General features: G+C 49.4%; 1 protein-coding gene across 3 annotated transcripts in view; it reads left to right on the top strand.

Annotated features, from left to right (window-relative positions):
* Shank2 (SH3 and multiple ankyrin repeat domains 2) overlaps positions 1-18,697 on the top strand; it is a 443,211-nt gene that overhangs the window by 139,438 nt on the left and 285,076 nt on the right. For all 3 annotated transcript variants that reach the window (XM_035442085.1, XM_035442084.1, XM_035442086.1), the window contains one exon: positions 4,420-4,486. In XM_035442085.1, coding sequence (XP_035297976.1) covers positions 4,420-4,486 — 67 coding nt within the window. The remainder of the gene's footprint in view (positions 1-4,419; positions 4,487-18,697) is intronic.

The following is an 18,697-nucleotide window of genomic DNA, read 5'->3' as shown; positions in this document are numbered from 1 at the left end:
TTCATTGGTGTGCATTCATTGTACAAAATAATGAGTTTTGCTGTGGTGTTTTCACACATATACATGTTATCTTTGGTCTTCTTCACCCCATTCCCTGACCTTGTTCCCTGAGACACTTTCCCTTCCTCTTCCAAATACTCCAATTTTCATGTCAAGTGTATATCTATACATAGACATAGACATGCTAAGTCTATATCTAAACATACATATATACACATATGTTTAAATTATTTATAATATATAGTACACATATTGAATATGTGTTGAATGTATTGTCTAGGTTCTACCGTTAAGAGAAAATGAATCCCTTTAAAATTCATATTTCCAGTTCATGCTGCAATTTTGCAATACTTCCAGTTTTACAGCCTTTGCAGCCTGTAGTTTCAAAGCCATCTACACCCCATTCCCAGTCCTAACGTTTGTGTTCATTGGGGTTCTTGACAGACAGAACCAACAGGAAAAACTGCACATGCGCATGTTCGAATACACACAGTTCACACAGTTCACACCACACACACACACACACACACACACACACACACTCGGGAAATGTCAATGAAATATGCAGTCTTTTCTGAGTCAGGGTCTCACTGCATAGTCCTAGCTGGCCTCCAACTCATGGAGGTCCACTTGTCTCTACCTCCTTCCTGAATGCTGGGAGTAAAGGAGTGTGCAGCCACACCTGGCTTCTGCTGTCTGTTCTATCAAAAGGTCAGACAAAACAAAACTCCATTTAAAATAATCTAAAGAAACCACTTGGAAGAAACTCAAATTCCTCCAGGGACAGCACTTCTTGAAATCAAAATACACGCCTAAGGTTGTACTCTCTGCTCAAAATTGCATTCTGCTCTTCAACTGCCTGCTTTAAGTCAGCCAGCCCTGTAAGAATGAGAGGTGGAGCTCTAACCACCCAGTGTGGAGCAGAAGACCCATTGCATTAGTAATAAAATCCCCTGGGGACCTTGCTCAATAGCCTTCTGCAAAGTAAAACTTTCTGCCTGGCTGAAATACTTAAGACTGTGTGGTCATATTCTTGAGACCTGTCTTAGAGTTACGATTGCCATGTTGAAACACCATGACCAAAGCAACTTTGGGGGGGGGGATTAGGGGAAGGAGGAAAGGGTTTATTTGGCTTACACTTCATCAAAGGAACTCAGGACAGCAACACTAGCAGGGTAGGAACCTGGAGACAGGAGCTGATGCAGAGGCCATGGGAGGAGAGCTGCTTACTGGCTTGCTTTCCATGGATTGCTCTGGCTGCTTTCTTATAGGACCCAGGACCACCAGCTCAGGGATGAAACCACCCACAATGGGCTCTGCCCTCCCCATCAATCACTAATTAATAAAATGCCCTAGAGCCAAGTCTTATGGAGACATTTTCTTAATTGAGGTTCCCTCCTCTCTGATGACTTTAGCTTGTATTAAGTTGTCATAAAACTGTCCAGCATATTCCCACACCCATTTCTTACATCCAGGCATATACACCTATGAGTCTTCAAACTGAAGAGAGATTCATTTGTACACAGAGACTGATTGGGGGGGGGAATGGAGAGAGAGAAAGAGAGAGGGGGGGATTAATGACTTATACAGGCTTGGCTTCCAATTTTACAGCTTTGAAGTCTTCAGATTTGGGGGCTTGATCTCTTTCTGGGGCTGTGGCATGGGCTTACAACTGGGCGGCAGCTTGTATTCAGCTCCCATGCAGCCACAGGATTCCCAAGGGTGAAGCTTGGCACTGCACTGTGTTGCAGGGCTGAGCCCTAATGTCCTCAGCAGATGAAACATTCAGTACCCTTCTGACCCATGTTTTCAGGTTGTGGTGGCTCATCCTAAGTTAACAGGCATTTTAAGGGTGTGTGTAAAACACGGCTTTCTGTGGAGCTGGTCATGTGATTATGGGGTGGGCAAGTGGAAAATCTGTAAAGAAGCTGGAAACAGAGGTCAATGCTGCAGCCTTGACGATTGCTTCTTCCTAGGGAGACCCCCATCCAGAGGGCCCCCTGTAGGGAGACACGCTTTTCCTTCAGCCGCCTTATGTTGCTACCTGATGTCAGTTCAGTGTATGTGTATATTGCTCTGAGCCTGCATCTCATGGGTCTGTTGTGGATGTTCTTATACTGGCTCCATCCCAGAGGCTCTAGAGCAGTATGAGCACTGGCTAAGGTGTCTGGTTTGGGCCTATTTAGGGATCGAGGACCATCTGCTGGATACTTGGTGTCACCCGCCTGGCTGCTTCTGAATGTCAGGTGGCAGACAGCAGGACCACAGAGCTATGCTGGGATGATTTGTAGTTGAGGCTCTCTCTTTCTTCTTTTTCTCTTCCTTCCTTTCTTCACTCCCCCATCTCTTTCTATTATAGGATATACTGTAGCCCAAGCTGGCCTCACACTTACTAAGTAGCCAAGGATGACCTTGAACTTCAGATCTCCTGCCTCTACCTCCTATAGAACAGGATTCTAGCCTGTTCTACAACATCTGCTTTAGGAGCTGCTAGAGGTGGGCCTCAGGGATTCACATACTAGGCAGGCTCTCTATCACTGACCTGCATCCCCAGAACTTGGGTTGTGTGTAAATCTTGGGGTGGAACAGCTTGTGCTTGGGGAGCATTAAGAGCATTTAGGGGCGGTCTTAAGTTAGGTTGCTATTGCTGTGAATCGACACCATGACCATGACAACTCTTATAAAGAAAACATTTAATTGAGGTGGCTCACTTACAGTTTCAGAGGTTCAGTCCATTATCATCATGGCAGGGAGCATGGTGGTGAGCATGGTAGCATGCAGGCAGATGTGGTGCTGGAGCTGAGTGAGAGTCCTTACATCTTGACTCAGAGGCAACAGGAAGTTGACTGTCACACTGAGGGAAGCTTGAGCAAAAAAGACCTTAAAGTCTGTTCCCTCTGTGACACACTTCCTCCAACAAGGCCACACCTCTTAATAGCGCCACTCCCTCTGGGGGCCATTTCTTTCAAACCACCACAGAGGCCTCACTTTCTCTCCAGTTTGGAGGACTTGTATCTTATCAGAAAGATGGGGCTATTGTTGCTTTTTATCATTGCTGTCACAGAACAAAAGCAATGTAAGGAGGCAAGTCTCGGTAACCTCCCACTCTGAGGTTACAGTTCATCAAGATTGGGAAAGCATGGCATCAGGAGCTTGAGGCAGCTGGTCCTGTTGCATCCGCAGTCAGGAAACAGAGATAGGTGCTGGTGTGCAGCTCACTCTCTCTTATGTTCAGTCAGGGACCCTAGCCTATGGAATGATGCCGCCCACATCAGGGTGGGTCTTCTCACCTCAGTTAACTCAGTCTAGACATTCTCTCAGATGTGACCCCCAAAGGCTTGTCTCTACAGGGGTTCTAGAGTCCTCTTGTCAAGTTGACAGTCATAATTAACCCTCACAAAAGAACTTTTGGGTGTGGGTGAGGTAGCAGCCCAGCCTTCTGAGTACATAGGACACAGTCCATAGTGGGGAGTTCACAGAACATCCTTCCCACCCCCACCACTGCCACAGACAGTCCCCATGCCTCTGGACAGACAGTTGTACACACACAAAGGCTGCAGTGAGACAAAAACTTCATGATGAGTCTGTTGAGTATTGATGGGCAAGCATCCCTTGGCTCGGGCCTTTGTGATGGTAAGCTTTAAAAGTCAACTTGACACAATTTAGAATCACCTGGGAAGAGAGGGATTATGTAGATCAGGTTGGTTGGCCTTGATGTGGGAAGTCCTAGCCTACTATGGGCAGCACCATTCCCTAGTCAGGGAGTCCTGAATAGTGTAAGAGTCAAGAAGTTGAGCTCTGTAGAAGCAAGCAAGTGTCCATGCATTTATTCTCCCTCTGCTCCTGATTGTGGATTGATGCTTTAAGTTTCTGTCTCAGGTCCCTCATCCCCAGTAAGAGGCTGTGTGGAAAATATAAACAAAATGCATTGTCTTTTCTGTGAAATAGTTAAATAAGACAAAATATATTTAAAATTGTAAAGAAGCCACTTGGCAGAAATTCAAATTCTGTCATGGTTAGCATTTCTTGAAATCAAAATGTATGCTCAAGTTTTATTTCTCCCTAGAAACTGCACTACGATTAGGCAGTCAGACAAGTATGCATGTGAGGCTGAGCTCTGGGTACCTGGGTGGGGCACAGGATCCTTTCCATTAGGAATTAATATCCAGTGGGACCCTGCTGCTTGCTTGCTTCAGTAGGTGCTGCTTGCCCAGCTGAAGTACTTTGGACTGTGTGGTCATTTTCTTGAGACCCATTTCTTACTACTGTAGCCTGAATTGTAAGCCAAATAAACCTTTTCTTCTCTAAGTATCCGTCACAGCAACAGACATGAAATGAGGACAGCTTTTGATGACATAAGCACATAGAAACTCATGGATGAACAGCTGACGCTGAATTCTGTGATTTTTCACTCTGCAGGTGGCAATAATAGCGGGGAACTTTGAACTTGCAGAGTACATCAAGAACCACAAGGAGACAGACATTGGTGAGTAGGCTTGGTGAGAAACCACAGCCATTGCCATCTGAGATCCTCCTGGGGCTGCTGCAGAGCCAACTCTCAGCAAAACTTTCCAGAGCCACTGGCACCAGCATGCTTTGGGGGTCCTTCCCTGATAGTGGGGAGGGTTTGAACACCTTGGGAGCTGGACAGTGCACCTCCCTTGAAGAGTCCCACTCTCCTCTCTCCTGACAGTGCCTGCTACAGTGACATCCAAAGTGTTCAGGCCTCAGGGGCAGGGATGTTTGAATTCTACTGGGGAATGGTCTAGGGTTCCCACCAGATTCAAATCTCTTGACTTTCCCAGATATTGATTTAAAATGTATGCCTGGAGCTGGAGAGATGGCTCAGCCATTAAAGGATAGGCTCACAACCAAAAATATAAAACGTATGCCTGTCGCTATACATTTCTGCAGATGGTGAGGGTCTAGCAACATCGGCAGGTGATGCTGATCCTTGGGGAGATGGTGCGTGTGGGGGAGGACTGGGGAGTGTCTCCACACCTTTCTCTCATTTGCTGTGAGCCCCGAACTGCAATCTTTTTTAAAATCTACAGAAACAAGTCAGAGAATCTGTCTGGGTACCAAACAGGAGACACGGGTGGCGGGCAGGAGATGGGGAGGTAGTTAGGCGACACAGGGGGAGCTGACCACACATGGGGAAACTGGCTTAGATGTGCTTATTGGAAGGTACACAGACTCGTGTGTAGCTAGCTGATGGGTGGGTGGTGTCTAAGGGGGGAAATGTGAGGTCCTCTCTCCCACCCTCCCGTCACCTCTACTTGGTGTCCCCTTCCCCTTTCTAGTACCCCTTGTGCCAACCAGGAGGGCCATCTCTGGGGCTCCTCCCTACTCTCACCGCCCTACCATGGGCTGGGCCCAGTCTTGCACAGTGGATGAGCCAGCTGGCCTGCGCCCCCCAGCACTGGGCTTCCACAGGACCTGCAGCGGGGAGCAGTCCCACTGGACCAGCAGTGGTGAGCCCTCGAAGGTGGAGTTGTCCCATTGAGGGACTCTGGGATGGGACTCCTTGGGACCTTGAGAAGAAGCAGATGGCATCTGCCTCTCACTGCCTGCGCCCTCAACCTGCTTTGGGTGTCAGGGATGAACGACACTGTGTCTTGCTTTCACGCCTTCACAATGTCGAATGTGTGTCTCTCATCCAATGTGGCTGGGGCCTGTCTTGCACTGGGGAGTTGGATCATGATGTGCAGCCAGGCAGCTAGCTGGTGTCACACTGTGTCCTGCTCTGAGCATCAGCATTGTGAGTAGAGGGATATGTGTATAGCTCAAACCAAGTGGAGTCCCAAGTTCTCAAGCTGTTTTCTATGCTTGCTTGCCTCAGCCTCGTACCAGCTGCAAGAAAGTTGCTAGTGCCCCACCTGACGTAGATATCTTGTCCTGTTCACATGTATACATTGTCACCTAGGGCAGTAATTGTCAACCTGTGGGTGAGACTCCTATGGTGGAGGGGGTCACATATCAGATATCCTGAGTATCAGATATTTAATACAATTCATAAGTAGTAGCAAAATTACAGTTATGAAGTAGCCACGAAATAATTATATGGTTGGGAGTTACCACCGCATGAGAACTGTATTAAAAGGTTGAGAATCACTGATGTAGGGTGCCGAGTGAGTTCACACCTGCAGAAACAGTTGCCCCATTCACAGGTCCCAGATTAATCTTCAACTTCCCCTTAGAAATGGCTTCCCTTTGAGAGATGACAGGCCTGGGAACTTCTTCCCAGAGTGTCCCATGAGGTCAAAGTCAGTGCTATTGCAGCCAGCAGGACACCCCACAACTGGGAGTGCAACTGATACTGCTCTGTGGAGGCTGGGAGGGGAGGAGTCACTGCCGGGGAGGCTTATGAAAGGGGAGGTTTGCCTGCTGTCCAGAACCCCAGCAGGTCCCCAACAAGAGCCCGTGTGTCCTAAGACTATAGCCCACTGCTACAGGGAGCTGGAGAGGACTATCTGTTCCCTTCAGCACTCAAGAGATTGTGTTGCTCTTAAGTGTCCACACGGATCAGAAACACAAGCCGTCAGAGATGCCTGGGTCAGAGCTCACTGCCACCAATATGGTCTTTCCTGACCACCCTTCCTGGGAAGATCTTGGCAGATTAGTGGGTCTAGAAGCCCCCCAGGCTCTTTAGAAGGTGGGGGCCTCAGAGACTGATGGCTTCTGTATCCCCTCCTTCACCCCAGGCTCTAGGGGTGGTGTTAAAAGGACTATGCCCCCTTAGTAGTTATATGACTTTGGAGATCAGTGGCTGCCTAATGGGAAAAGATGTGACTTTTCAGAAGATCAACCTTCAATGCATATTGTTGCACTGTTACAATGCCTCCTCCTCCCAAGTCCTGGTCATTATTTGTTCCAGATGGTTTTTGATGTCCCACCACCCACAATTCCATCACATCTTCTGCCAGGCTGACGACTGATCTTTGAGAGAGCTTGGGAGCCACCCCTTCCTCTCCTTAATGGACTCTGTTCTCTGTCACCTGCACAAGAGAGTGAATGCTCGGTCTCCCCATTCAGTGCTTCACAGTGCGTGTTCAGTATGGGATGTCCTTGGGTTTTCTGAGAGCTTGAGTGGAATCCAACCCTGGCAACCACTGGAGTCTGACCCCACAGGCCCAGGTGCTGCTGAAATCACTGTGCTGGAATCCTCTGGCGGTTCTGAGGCTGGGCATCCACTTTTGCATTTCAGGGCATCCCCAACTTTCATGAACTCATTCAAACAGTAGGATTGGCCACACATCAGTTCCCAAGGATGACAAATGACTGCTTTCTGAGAGATTTAAAATAATGTGTTTATTCTGCTGTTCTGGGAGCACAAGGTCAGAATAAAGATGATGGTAGCTGGGTCCTTCCTGGAGACTCCGGAAGGGTTTGTTCCATGCTCTTTCCACTGATATAGGTGCTGCTGGTGGTCTTTGGCCTCCATGGGTTTGCGACACATGGTCTCTAGTTTGTGGTACCCTGACATTCTCTGTGGTTATTGAGATTGCTAACTTTTTAGAATTACCATGGAAGCCGGGTGGTGGTAGCTCACGCCTTTAATCCCAGAACTCGGGAGGCAGAGACAGACGGATCTTTGTGAATTCGAGGCCAGCCTGGTCCACAAGAGCTAGTTCCAGGATAGCCTCCAAAGCCACAGAGAAACCCTGTCTCGGGAAAAAAAAAAGTATTACCATGGAAACAAACCTCTGGGCATGTCTGTGGGTAAGATTCTAGATATGGGAAGATCCACCTTGAATGTGGGCAGCACCATTCCTTACTCTGGGGGGCCCAGACTGAATAAAAATGAGAAAACGATCTTAGCACCAGCATCCATCTCTCTCTGCTTCCTGTCTGTGGACTGTGCCCTCAGTCTGTGAGTCAAATAAGTCTTTCCTTCCTTAAGCTGCTTCTTGTCAGGTGTTTGTCACAGCAACAAGACCAAGTCACCATCCAGCATGTCTCAACTTCTGCCTTATCTTAGGACTCCAGTCTGGTCCTATATCCAAGACCACCTTCCACTGAAGATCCTTAAGGACAGTTCCTGAGAGGACCCATCTCCAGGGTCATGACTGCAGGGGCCAGAGTTTAGGACTTGGATATGTCTTTTGTCCTCTTCATGTCATTTCATTGCTTTGTGGCTACTTGTCTCTGAGCCATTACCTCCTCCACGGCAACACTGTAGGACTCTGCCTGCCCCACAGTGAAAGGTAGTGTGTGCTAAGTGAGTGACCCTCCCCCTTGCTGTTTACCATCCATGGCCAGCCCTCTGTCACCTTCCTTTCTCAGCTTAAAACCCTGTCTCCATACTGATTTTAGGCACTGAGGGGGTGGGACATACACTGTGGGTGGTCTGAGCTTCAACTTTACAGTCTTTTGTTATGTACCTTTGTGTGGTGATCGTTTGTGAAGATAGATGTGCCTCTAGGCTCATGCGTGTAGAGGTCAGGGGACCACTTTGGGTGTTGTTCCTCAGGAATCATCTACCTTTTCTTTAAGACAGGGCCTGTCACTGACCTGAAAGTTCACCAGTTGACTGAACTGTCTGGTCAGAGAGTTCCAAGGAATCTCCCATGCCTCCCATGTCACCATCACTGGGATCGTAAGCATGAACCTCTGTGCCTAGTTTTTTACATGACTTCTAGGGATCTGTACTCAGGTTCTCACACTTGGACCTAGTCATCTTCCCAGCCCTTCCATATTACACTCTCATATTTTGAGCTCTATTACCACTTAAGAAGAATGAGGAGGAAAACAAGAAACCTGTCCCTAAGTGTGTCCCCATTCCTGGGTCTGGAAACCCTCACTGCTTAAGAGCAGAGTCCTGTGTGTTGAGTGAGGTCGAAATCGCTGTCCTGAGGAATCTCAGCCAAGAGGAAATAAAGGTAGGGATCCCCCCACCTCTGTTGGGTCGTGTCAGGGCACATGTCAGAATTAGGGTAGTCTAAAGTCCTCCACATTCCTTGTTGGGGGGCGGTCACTAAAAGTGGGTAAATACTTCCCTGGTTTTCCCCATGGTTAATCATGGAAATCCTTTCTATTAAAAAATCAAATTGCCCCTGCTTTTGAATGGGGGAGTCTGTTTTCCACACTTGCTAGTTCGCTTCTGGGAAATCAGAGCACTTAGGACATGCAGTTGTGGCTTGGGGGGAAGGCAGCCATAACCCTGTGGTCAGAGCCATCTGGCGAATGGATACCTGGAGGTCTGCAGAGTTCATGTGGTCGCGGCTTGTCTCGTCTCTCCAGCAGTGTTGGCATCTTAGTGTGCGCATTGATGTGCTAGCCGGTCACGGCGTGTGTACTTCTCTTGTCTGATTCTGCGCTGCTGTGTTTTGCTTTTTTTTTTTTTTAAAAGTGCCCCCTCCTTTAAATATTAAACGTGACCTCCATCAGGTTGTTTTATCTGCCAGCTGGAAGAAAGTGCTGGTGGGGAGAGGCTGTGAATAGCGAAGTTAATCCCTGCTTGCTGTCACCCACAGTAAACTGTGGCTGGGCAGATGAGCGAAACCAGCTTGAGGTGTCTTGGCTACAGAGTACTTAGGATGACTTCCATAGGATGGCTTCCTTTAAAAGCAAGGCCAGGGGGGAGCTTGGGAGCCCACGTCCGAAATAAGCATGCAAGTATTAAGCATGTGGTGCTCTGATAAGCCGCGAACTCAGCTAACCTGTTTTCCCCAATCTTTGCCGGTTTTGTTCTTGCCTGACTCTGAGGGGAGATGCGCTGTCAGATGGATTAAATGACATGGGTTGTGCTTCTTCAGCGGAACAAGGTTTGTTTTCCTCTGTCTTGTCCTTCCGCAGCTATGGAGAGAGTCTCGAGGTGTGTGTGTGTGTGTGTGTGTGTGTGTGTGTGTGTGTGTGTGTGTATCTGTCTGTCTGTCACAACAACGCAGCAGCCCATAGACCCAAGGTGTGTGTGAGTTGGTGCCTGCTTAGCTGACTAAGGAGCACTTGGAAACGGTTGCTAGGTTTCCAGACCGGGAGCCTGTATCATTACTCTGTGTATTTGCATAGATGATGGATGGAGGGAGATGTTTTCAGATTTCTTAATGTAATATTGTGTGTGTGTGTGTGTGTGTGTGTGTGTGTGTGTGTGTGTGTGTGTGTGTGTTGGGGGGTGAGAATGTGAAATCTAGGCTTATTTTGACTGATGGTTCTTTGAGAATATACCTGTTTGGAAGATACCACCTGCTGGGAAATAAAATAATTCCGACCTGAGAGATTTCTGTTTGCCTGGCGTTTTCACTGTGAAATGCGCTACTTCCGATGAAACAGGCAAGGTTATCTGAAGTGAGCCATGGGATCCTTTGTGTTCGCCAGAGAGACTCTCCAGCAGGTTGTCAGGAAACCCCAAACGGTGACCTATTTCTCTCCCACTGTGGAGTCTCCCTCTATGATCTTCCCCAAGAAAAGGAAGAATGATACTAGAATCAGGCAGCCATCACACAGCTGTCTTTGGATTCCCACAGAATATTTTCAAAACAAGTAGTTCAGCAGGGGTGGGGGACAGGAAGCTTCGGAGAGTGCAGTTTCTAAGCAGATGGTCTGTGACCTGGCTGGTGAGGCTCACCCTATTCTTGTTGCCCTTTTGGGGGCGGGGGTAGAAAGACCTGCAAATTTGTGTAAGTCTGTGTGTGTGTGTGTGTGTGTGTGTGTGTGTGTGTGTGTGTGTGTGTGTGTGTGTGTGTCTACTCAGTGTTTGCACTGGCCGATAGCTCTATCCGGATATATCTGGTTCAGGCCTGTCTGTGACTGGGGTCTTGGTTGCCGTCTGCCTGTTAAAGGCTTTGGTCTAGTGGTTTGTTGTGGTTCTGTGTTTGCTGACTCTTCTCCTGTCTAGGAGTTTTATCCCCAGTCATAAAGCATAACTGTGCCACCTGAGTGACACCTTTTTTGGTGACATCCCTGTGCTGTAGACGAGTTGGGTGGGGGTGATGCTTTGACTTGGGGATTTTTCACACCAAAGCATGGGTGAGTGTCCACTTCAGGTCTGTTGCCGTCCTTGGCCTGTCCTATGCCATGTGCACTGAGTTCCTAAGGCACTGATTTTGGTTCCAGTAGGATGTGGCAGCAGGCCTTGGCCTTCTGTCTTGTGTGCATTTCCATGTGATTTGTCTTCGTGGTCCCCGTCTGTCCATGTGCACTCCCGTCCACGTGCACTCCCATGTGCCTTCTAAGCAGTTCTCCATCTGTTCCAGCTTGCTGCGTTTGGTCTCCCTTCAACCAATCAGAATGCTGCTTGAGTGAGGGATAGGTGAGGACATGATGTGTCCTGCTTTGGTCCCTCCTTTCCAGGTCATCCTGCTTCCCCCACAGTGGACATATGTGGCTGCTGGGAAGTGTATACAGCACCCCTGCTCCCTCCTACACACACACACACACACACACACACACACACACACACACACACACACACACACAGATGCCTTGGGGTTCTGGGATGATCTGGAGCCTTTCCTGGCCGGTGACTTCCAGGTCCTGCACACCCTGAATTCCAGAAGCTCCAGGGGCATGCTGCTGTCCTCTCCCTTACCCTGTGGTCTTTAGCAGTTCCCTTCAACATGAAACACCTGTCTCTCTTGACACAGCCTGTCAGAATGCAGCCCCCTTTGTGGCAAATATCATGCAACACATTCTTCCTATTGCCAAGCTTGGACAAAACTGGATGTGCCTGATGAGCCCTTTAAAGATTCCCTCCCTCACTGCCCTGTCAAAGGACAATGCCTGGGTTGGACTTAGTTGGGTACCTACTGAAACTGTCATAGCAGGGTGTCCTGATGTGTAGACCCAGTATTGTTATCTACTGCTTGTTCCCTCTATGGTCACTATCCACTATCCACTATCTCTTGCTGTTGTGGTGCAAGAGGACTGGCTCAGAGGTGGTGGGGGTAACAGAAATGATGAATAGCTCTCAGTAAAAGTCTGAACCAACAAGCAAGCCTTTTGTCATTTATATGGAAGGGGAGCGAGTTTCTGGGAATTTCTGGAGAACAAAATACCTGGGAAAGTAGGTGGTAGTCAGACATGACTGCACACTCAGAGAAGCAGGCCTTAGGTCTTCATGACTGTCTGATGCCCCATCCAAACCCTGTCAGGGTTGGTCCCCACAGAGCTAGTCTGTTCCTGTCCCTGGGAAATTCACAGAGCTCTGACCTCACTCCTTGTAAACCATGGGGTTGGTGGCCCCTTGGGATACCTCAACCTCATGCATCTACTGGGACTCAGAAAATTCATGGATGTCTGAGATTGTGGTCCCCTGGATTCTGTGATGAACTTATGTCTGTCCTTGTTCTTGCCTGTGTAACATTCCCCCACCATCACTTGGGCTGGCCCCTTCCTTCCTAGCTCTGCCTACCTGTCATAGGCCCAGCCTTACCAGAAGTCCAGGCTGGTCTTCAGACTGTCTGGGCTTTCTCTACCTGCAGGCTCTGCCTCTGGCTTGAATCCAAGGGGAGCACAGCATCCTCTGAGGCCAGGGAGGAGGAATCTTACCACCCCACCGAGTCCAAGCAGTCTCCCACAAGGTTGTGCTTCCCCTTGGGTGGGCTCCTGGGTGTTGTCTGGCCTCCTTTATCCTCTCTTGTTCTCTTAGACTGCCTTAGGCCCTGAGCCAGCAGGTCAGGTGAGGGCAGTCAGCAGGTACTAGAACTTTCCATCCTGTCTTAAGATCTGTAATTTCAGGACTTTGCAGATAGAATCTTCACAGTTGCCATAGGTATCCAAGGAGAAAGACTGAAGTCAACTTTAGGAGTTGAGTACCAGGGGTATGGAGTGTAGGCAGCCTCAGTGAGGGGGAGCAGTGCCCTTCCACCATCTACCTGACATCCACTGGGCTCCTCCAATGCCCAGACTCCATACTGCCTATGGAGACAAAGTCTTACTCTACAGCACAGACTGACCTAGAACCCACAATGTAGCCCAGGTTGCTCTCAATCTCATGCCAATTTTCCTGCACCAGCTTCCTCAGTGATGGGACTTCAGTGCTTTTATCTAGTTGGAATGGGAATGTTCTGTCACTTACTGTCACCCCCCCCCCCATCGTACCAGTGACTAGAACAGAGGAAGGCTCCTAGAAGTCAGACCCTAGTCCTAGCTGTGGGTGAAAGCAGGAGTGGGTGATGGACAGAGGTGTGCCAGACCAAGGGGCCCTTAAATTCTAGCCAGTCTCCTAGCCCTTCCTGCTGTAGGCCTCAGATCTGCCTCAACACAGCCCACCACACATCAGTGGGCATTGGTGGCTGGTAGCAGATTCTCTTGAAATTGCTGGCCACTCACCTGAAGCTACTGGCCTCCTCCCTCTCAGGAGGTCCCTCCTCTGCAGTTTCTCTTGATGCCATGGGAAGGTAGCACAGAAGTGGCCTTTCAGTGGCTTCTATGCCCTGGGGTCCTCATTTTCCCTGTCACTCACATTTGCATCCCAGCCTCAAGGATTTGGCTGAGTTTACCAGGACCTCCTTCTGCCTGCTTTGTGCCACACCTCCCTGGTATACACTTGACTTCTCCAGGCTCCGCTGCAGACACTGTCAGCTGCTCAGATCTCAGAGCTTAGGCAGGGACCAGATCTTCCAGTTGGAGGGTCCTTTGGTGGCTTCCTCAAAGTTTTTGCCCCCGGATGTTAAGCTCTGGGAGCTCAGCCTCCCCACTGAGTGTGCATAAAGCTCTGGCTTGTGGGCTACTGGCCTGAATCCCAACCTCCAGCCATAGGTGCTGCCTTCAGCTTCTGCTGGAGGGTCCTCAGGAGCTCAGTGGAAGTCAGTGAGGCAGGACGGCTCCTCCCCCTCCTCCCCATCTTTCCCCCTTCCTCCTCCTCCTGTTTTTTCTTCCTTCATCCCCCTTTTCCTGTATGATTTGACCCTCATGCTGGCATCACACCAGAGGCTTGTTCTTTAACTCTGCTCCTCTGGAAGATTGAAGAGCCTCACTCCCAGGTCCCAAGGTTCTTGCACAGCCAAGCATGGTGGACTCAGCCCCTAACATCAGCATTTAGGAGACTGAGCAAGGTGGATTGCTGTGAATTCTAGGCTAGCCTGACTATATAGTGAATTTTACGCAACCTTGGCTACCATAGTGAGACTCTGTCTTTAAGAAAAAAGCAAGGTAGTTAAGTACAATGGGGAAATGGTCCCATGTAGTTGAAGGAGTTCTAGTCCTTGCTGCTTACTGGTCCTGAGATCCTCATAGGGTGAGGGAGCCTATGAGTCTCCACTAAACATGTAGGACACCTGGAGAGATTCCCCCCACCCCAGCAACCATGGTGAAAGCTGTGGAGACGACCTCGGTATGCCTTTGGGGCTGACAGGTGGCTGTCACCAGGATCTCTCTCTGGTTTGCATTCAGTTCCTTGGTCCTTATGATCTCAGATGGAGAAATAACGGACACTAGGCACAAAAACAGCACAGTGCAGCTCTGCTTAGGGCTGGAGATGCGATTAGATGTCATTTTCTGACTAATCAGGGCCCTGACGTGTCAGCTCCAGCCTATTCTAAGAGGGTCCACCCTCAGTGACCTTCCAACCTGCTGAGAGTTAAGATCCACCTCGCTGCCTGCTTCAGCTTCTTGTTGCTGTGACGAAATACTCCAACAAAAAGCACCTAAGGAAGGAAAGGCTGCCCAACTCCCAGTTCAAGGGTGCAGCCCAACATGGAGAGGAAGTGAAGTAACAGAGCTTGAAATGGCTGGTCATGTGGGGCCCTCAGTCAGGAGGCAGAGCGTGACTAGAGGGGTCCCATTTCCACTTTCAGCAGAGTGGCTTATTTCAGAGAAATCAGACATCCAGTTTATCCCAAACTAGGTGGGCTAGGCTTCGGCTCTGGTTGTTTGCTGTCCTCAGCTCCTGGGCTTTGTGCTAAAGAACAGCTGCTTTGAAAGTATGTCCCACTTAACCCTGGCTAGATGTGTACCAGGGATCAGCTCCTGGGCTTTGCCCTGAAGAACTGCGTGGCAAACAATTGCCAGGCAGATAGGACACTAGTCCTGACTCCAAGCTGGCAGCAGCATCCTGAGCATGGTTCAGGAGCAGTTCTGCCAGAATCCCAAGATCCTTGTAAAGCTCTTTCCCACCCTAGTCCCTCACCTATGCCTTCCCTGGCAACATGTCCAAGTACAGGCCTTGATGTGACTACGGCACCCAGATTGGTCCCAGATGAACTGGTGGGTGTGCCTCTCTGTGAGGACCTTCAGCCTTCAATAGCCATGGGAAGCCTATGTTCAACACCAGGACTTAAAGACCTTCCTTCATAAAGCCCCATATCCACAAGGGCTGCTGGGTAGTGCAGCTAAAAACAAAGCATTAGGCTAATGACCAGAAAGGGTGAGATTACATCTGGAATCGTTTGGGTGATTTTGAACCAGCCGTGTTCTCTCTGGGCCTCAGCAGAGGCTCAACTCTTCCCTGACACCCCTCACAGCTGCACATTGAAGACCTTCGGGTTCAAAGCTGAGCCCAAATGCAGGGAGGATGGCAGCATAGAGGCAGCAGTGGGGGGTGGGTGGGGGAAGGAACTCTTCCTGGTTCTTTAGGGCCTTCCAGGTATTTCAGCCATGTGGAAGGGCTCAGGGTAGGCAGGATTTGTGTGGTGGAATTGAACGGAGCAGAGGGAAGGCTTCTAATTCTGCTCTAATAAGCAACAATAGCAAGACTTCACTAGGGCGAGAGGAGGGAGGGTTCCTCCATGCGTGTACCTCCACGGGGCTCACTCCAACCCAGCGGGAAAGAGCTCAGCGAAGTGGCAGGAATTATCAGAAGAAATGTAGGGATGAGCAATCACTGCTTGTTTTTTCAGCTCTGCTGGCTCCTAGCTTCTGAGACAGCCAGGGCAGGCATGAGAGACTTTCATATCAGTATACCATCACCCCGTGAGGCCAGGGTTAAATGGGCTTTGCTGGCCAGGAGATGCCAATGTGGCTGATAAAGAGCCCTCAAAATACTTTGCTTCCTCAAGACCAGACCCATGGGATGTCCGTCATGGTTCTTGGAAAGAGGCTGACGTCACATGGTGTGAAGGGGTAGAGACTCAGCTGGAGCAGCAAGGAGGGCATGAATGAATCAGGAACCTTCTGCAAATGGGCTTTGTGCAGTTTGTTTCTTTGTGGCCCTGCCAAGGCTCCGGGAAGCCAGTGGGAAAGAGCCACTTCTAGCTATGGGAAGTTCCCAGAATCAGGAGGTTGCTTCTGACAGAGCAAGAGAAACCTACCTGCAATGTCAGAGACATGTTCTTCAAAGGAGAGGCTGATCCTCTGCTCAAGGCCACCCTGACCACGACCACTGTGGTCATGTGGTGTAATCACAAGATCTCACACAGTGGGAGGCTGCTAGAGGGTGCCAGGCAGACCTGGGAGGACCTTGCACTCCGGTGGTAGGAAGGTGGCTTTCTGTGATTTCCTGAGCACTGTTCTACTGATAGATCAAATCAGCTAAAAGTGGGTTGGGGCAGCCAGCTGATGAATAAGCACCATGTCCTTGCCCCACTAACCCTCTCCTCCTAGCATGGGGGAAGTTGAGGTTACATGAGGAGGGATGCTTAGCTCTGGGCTCTAGAGGGCTTTGTTTCAGTCCCTTCCAGAGACTTGTCTTCAGAGTGACTTGGTCTCCAGACTGCTAATTCCATCCTCGCTGAAGCTCCATCAGCATCCTGGCTGAATTCTAGCTGCTGTGTTTTCTGAGTAGCTTGAAACCTGGCTGAAACACTGCTTCGGGTTTTAGAGAGTGATAGATGAGGCGGTGGCCTTTCTCTTCTCTCCTTCAATCCAGGTCACCAGAACTTTCTCCTGCTGCTGGGGCAGGTGCTCAGCCTGGCTTCCCTGCTCCTCCAAGCCACTCTGTCCACCAGCTCTCTCCTGCTTGCTTATCTGCCCCATCAGGCCCCATCAGTCTGTGTTCTGTACCATTCCCAGCCAAGATGGTGCCCAAGTAGTCCCCATGAGGCTCTCAGGACTACTCATTGAGTAAGTTGCCAGCTCATACCATGGAGGAGGGTCCTCCTTTCTCTGTTCACAGGACACAAATTCTTTCCTCAATGACAACATGGGTGACTTCAGTTAAGGAGAGCCCTGGTATGCATTTTGGGTGAGATGGCTTTGGTATCGGCCCATCCAAACTAGTCACAGTGGCCACCAACAATCATTTTCCTTTCTTCTTCTCAGATCTGAGAAAGGCCCAGAGGAGTGGTAAGTGTGTCAGAAATACTCATCAAGAACAGACAAGATGGTTCAGTGGGTAAAGGAGCTTGAGACTAAGCTTGACAACCTGACTCTGGTCCCCAGGTCCCACAGGATGCAAGTAAAACCAACTCCCAAAAGTTATCCTCATATGGCTTATATACATAACTTAAAAACAAAGCATTTCCAACTAGATCTGGAAGAGTAAAGAGGACACATGGCAAGGCTGGAGGGCAGAGGGCTGTGAAGCTGGGGCTGGGCCAGGCCCAGATCACAGTGGCTTTCTTCTGTTTTAGGTCAATAGCTAATTCTAGGCCACATGGTCACCTATAGGCCTGCCAGGCAGAGGAGGGTGCTGTGCCAAGGAACAGGACAGAACAGGACAGGAGAAGGGTAGGTGACAAATGTCAGCAAATACAGCAGACCCCAGGAATCTATCTCAGGAGCTCGATGAGTTCCAGGAGTTGACACCTGGCCCCCAGGAGAGCTCAGGGTGTAGGCCCTATCTCTTGCCTCTGTATTTACTGCATTATTTGGTTACATCAAGAGACCAATGGGAGGTACTGGGAGATGGCTCAGTGGGTAAAGTACTTGTCACACAAGTATAAGGACCTGAATTCCCATCCTCAGAACCTACGTAAAGCCAGATAGCGATAGTGCATAGCAGTAATCCCAGTGCTCCTAAGGTGTGCTGGGAGGTAGAGGCAGGAGAGTCCCTGGAAGCCTATGGGCCATTCAGGCTGGTGCACGAATCAGTGAACAAGAGATCCTGCCTCTAAGGTGAGAGGTGAGGCTTGACACCCCAGGGTGTCCTCACACTTTTATATGTGCATCTTGGCACATGACCATGTAGGTATATGTGTATACATGCGCACGCGCTCGCGTGCGCGTGCACACACACACACACACACACACACACACACACACACACACACACACTCTTCCAGAGGGAGGATGGCCTGTAAATAAAATGTGTCCTGTTATTAAGCACTATGTGACCGTGGTTTCTAGGAACCTCAGTTGCCCACAGTCTCAGCCACATGTGGGCCTCAGCCATAGCCCTGATACAGGTTTAGTGGGATCTTCACTGAGCCCTATGGCAACTCTCCCACACTCCTGCTGTGGAAAGAGGCAGGCCTGTTTACTTTAGCTCTGCCATCCTGGGGCACCAGGTAAACCAGCAGCCAGTGCAGACAGCAGGTAAGAATAGTTCAGTGAGTGCAGATTTTAGTGCTTGCAGGAACTGTCTTACTGAGTTTGGATAAGACCTTTAACATTAACATTTATTCTTTTATGATTCATTTAAATACAAATTAATGAATCAAGAAAATAATGCTTATTGCCTATCTATTGCTAAATGTGATCTTGCCATGTGGAAGTGCAATGTGAGACACGTCCTCCATGGGTGTCCCCTGAGTGGGGGATGCCCAAGCTTAGAAATGAGGGCATGAGCACATGATGCCTGGTCCAGTGCCAGGAGATACTAGATTCTGTGATGTGATTGTGTAGATGGTTGCTGACCCACAATCCTGGGATGTTTTCA

Source organism: Cricetulus griseus, chromosome 3 (genome assembly GCF_003668045.3).
Source record: "Cricetulus griseus strain 17A/GY chromosome 3, alternate assembly CriGri-PICRH-1.0, whole genome shotgun sequence".
NCBI classification, from domain to species: domain Eukaryota; kingdom Metazoa; phylum Chordata; class Mammalia; order Rodentia; family Cricetidae; genus Cricetulus; species Cricetulus griseus.
This window is presented reverse-complemented; position numbering and strand designations above follow the sequence as displayed.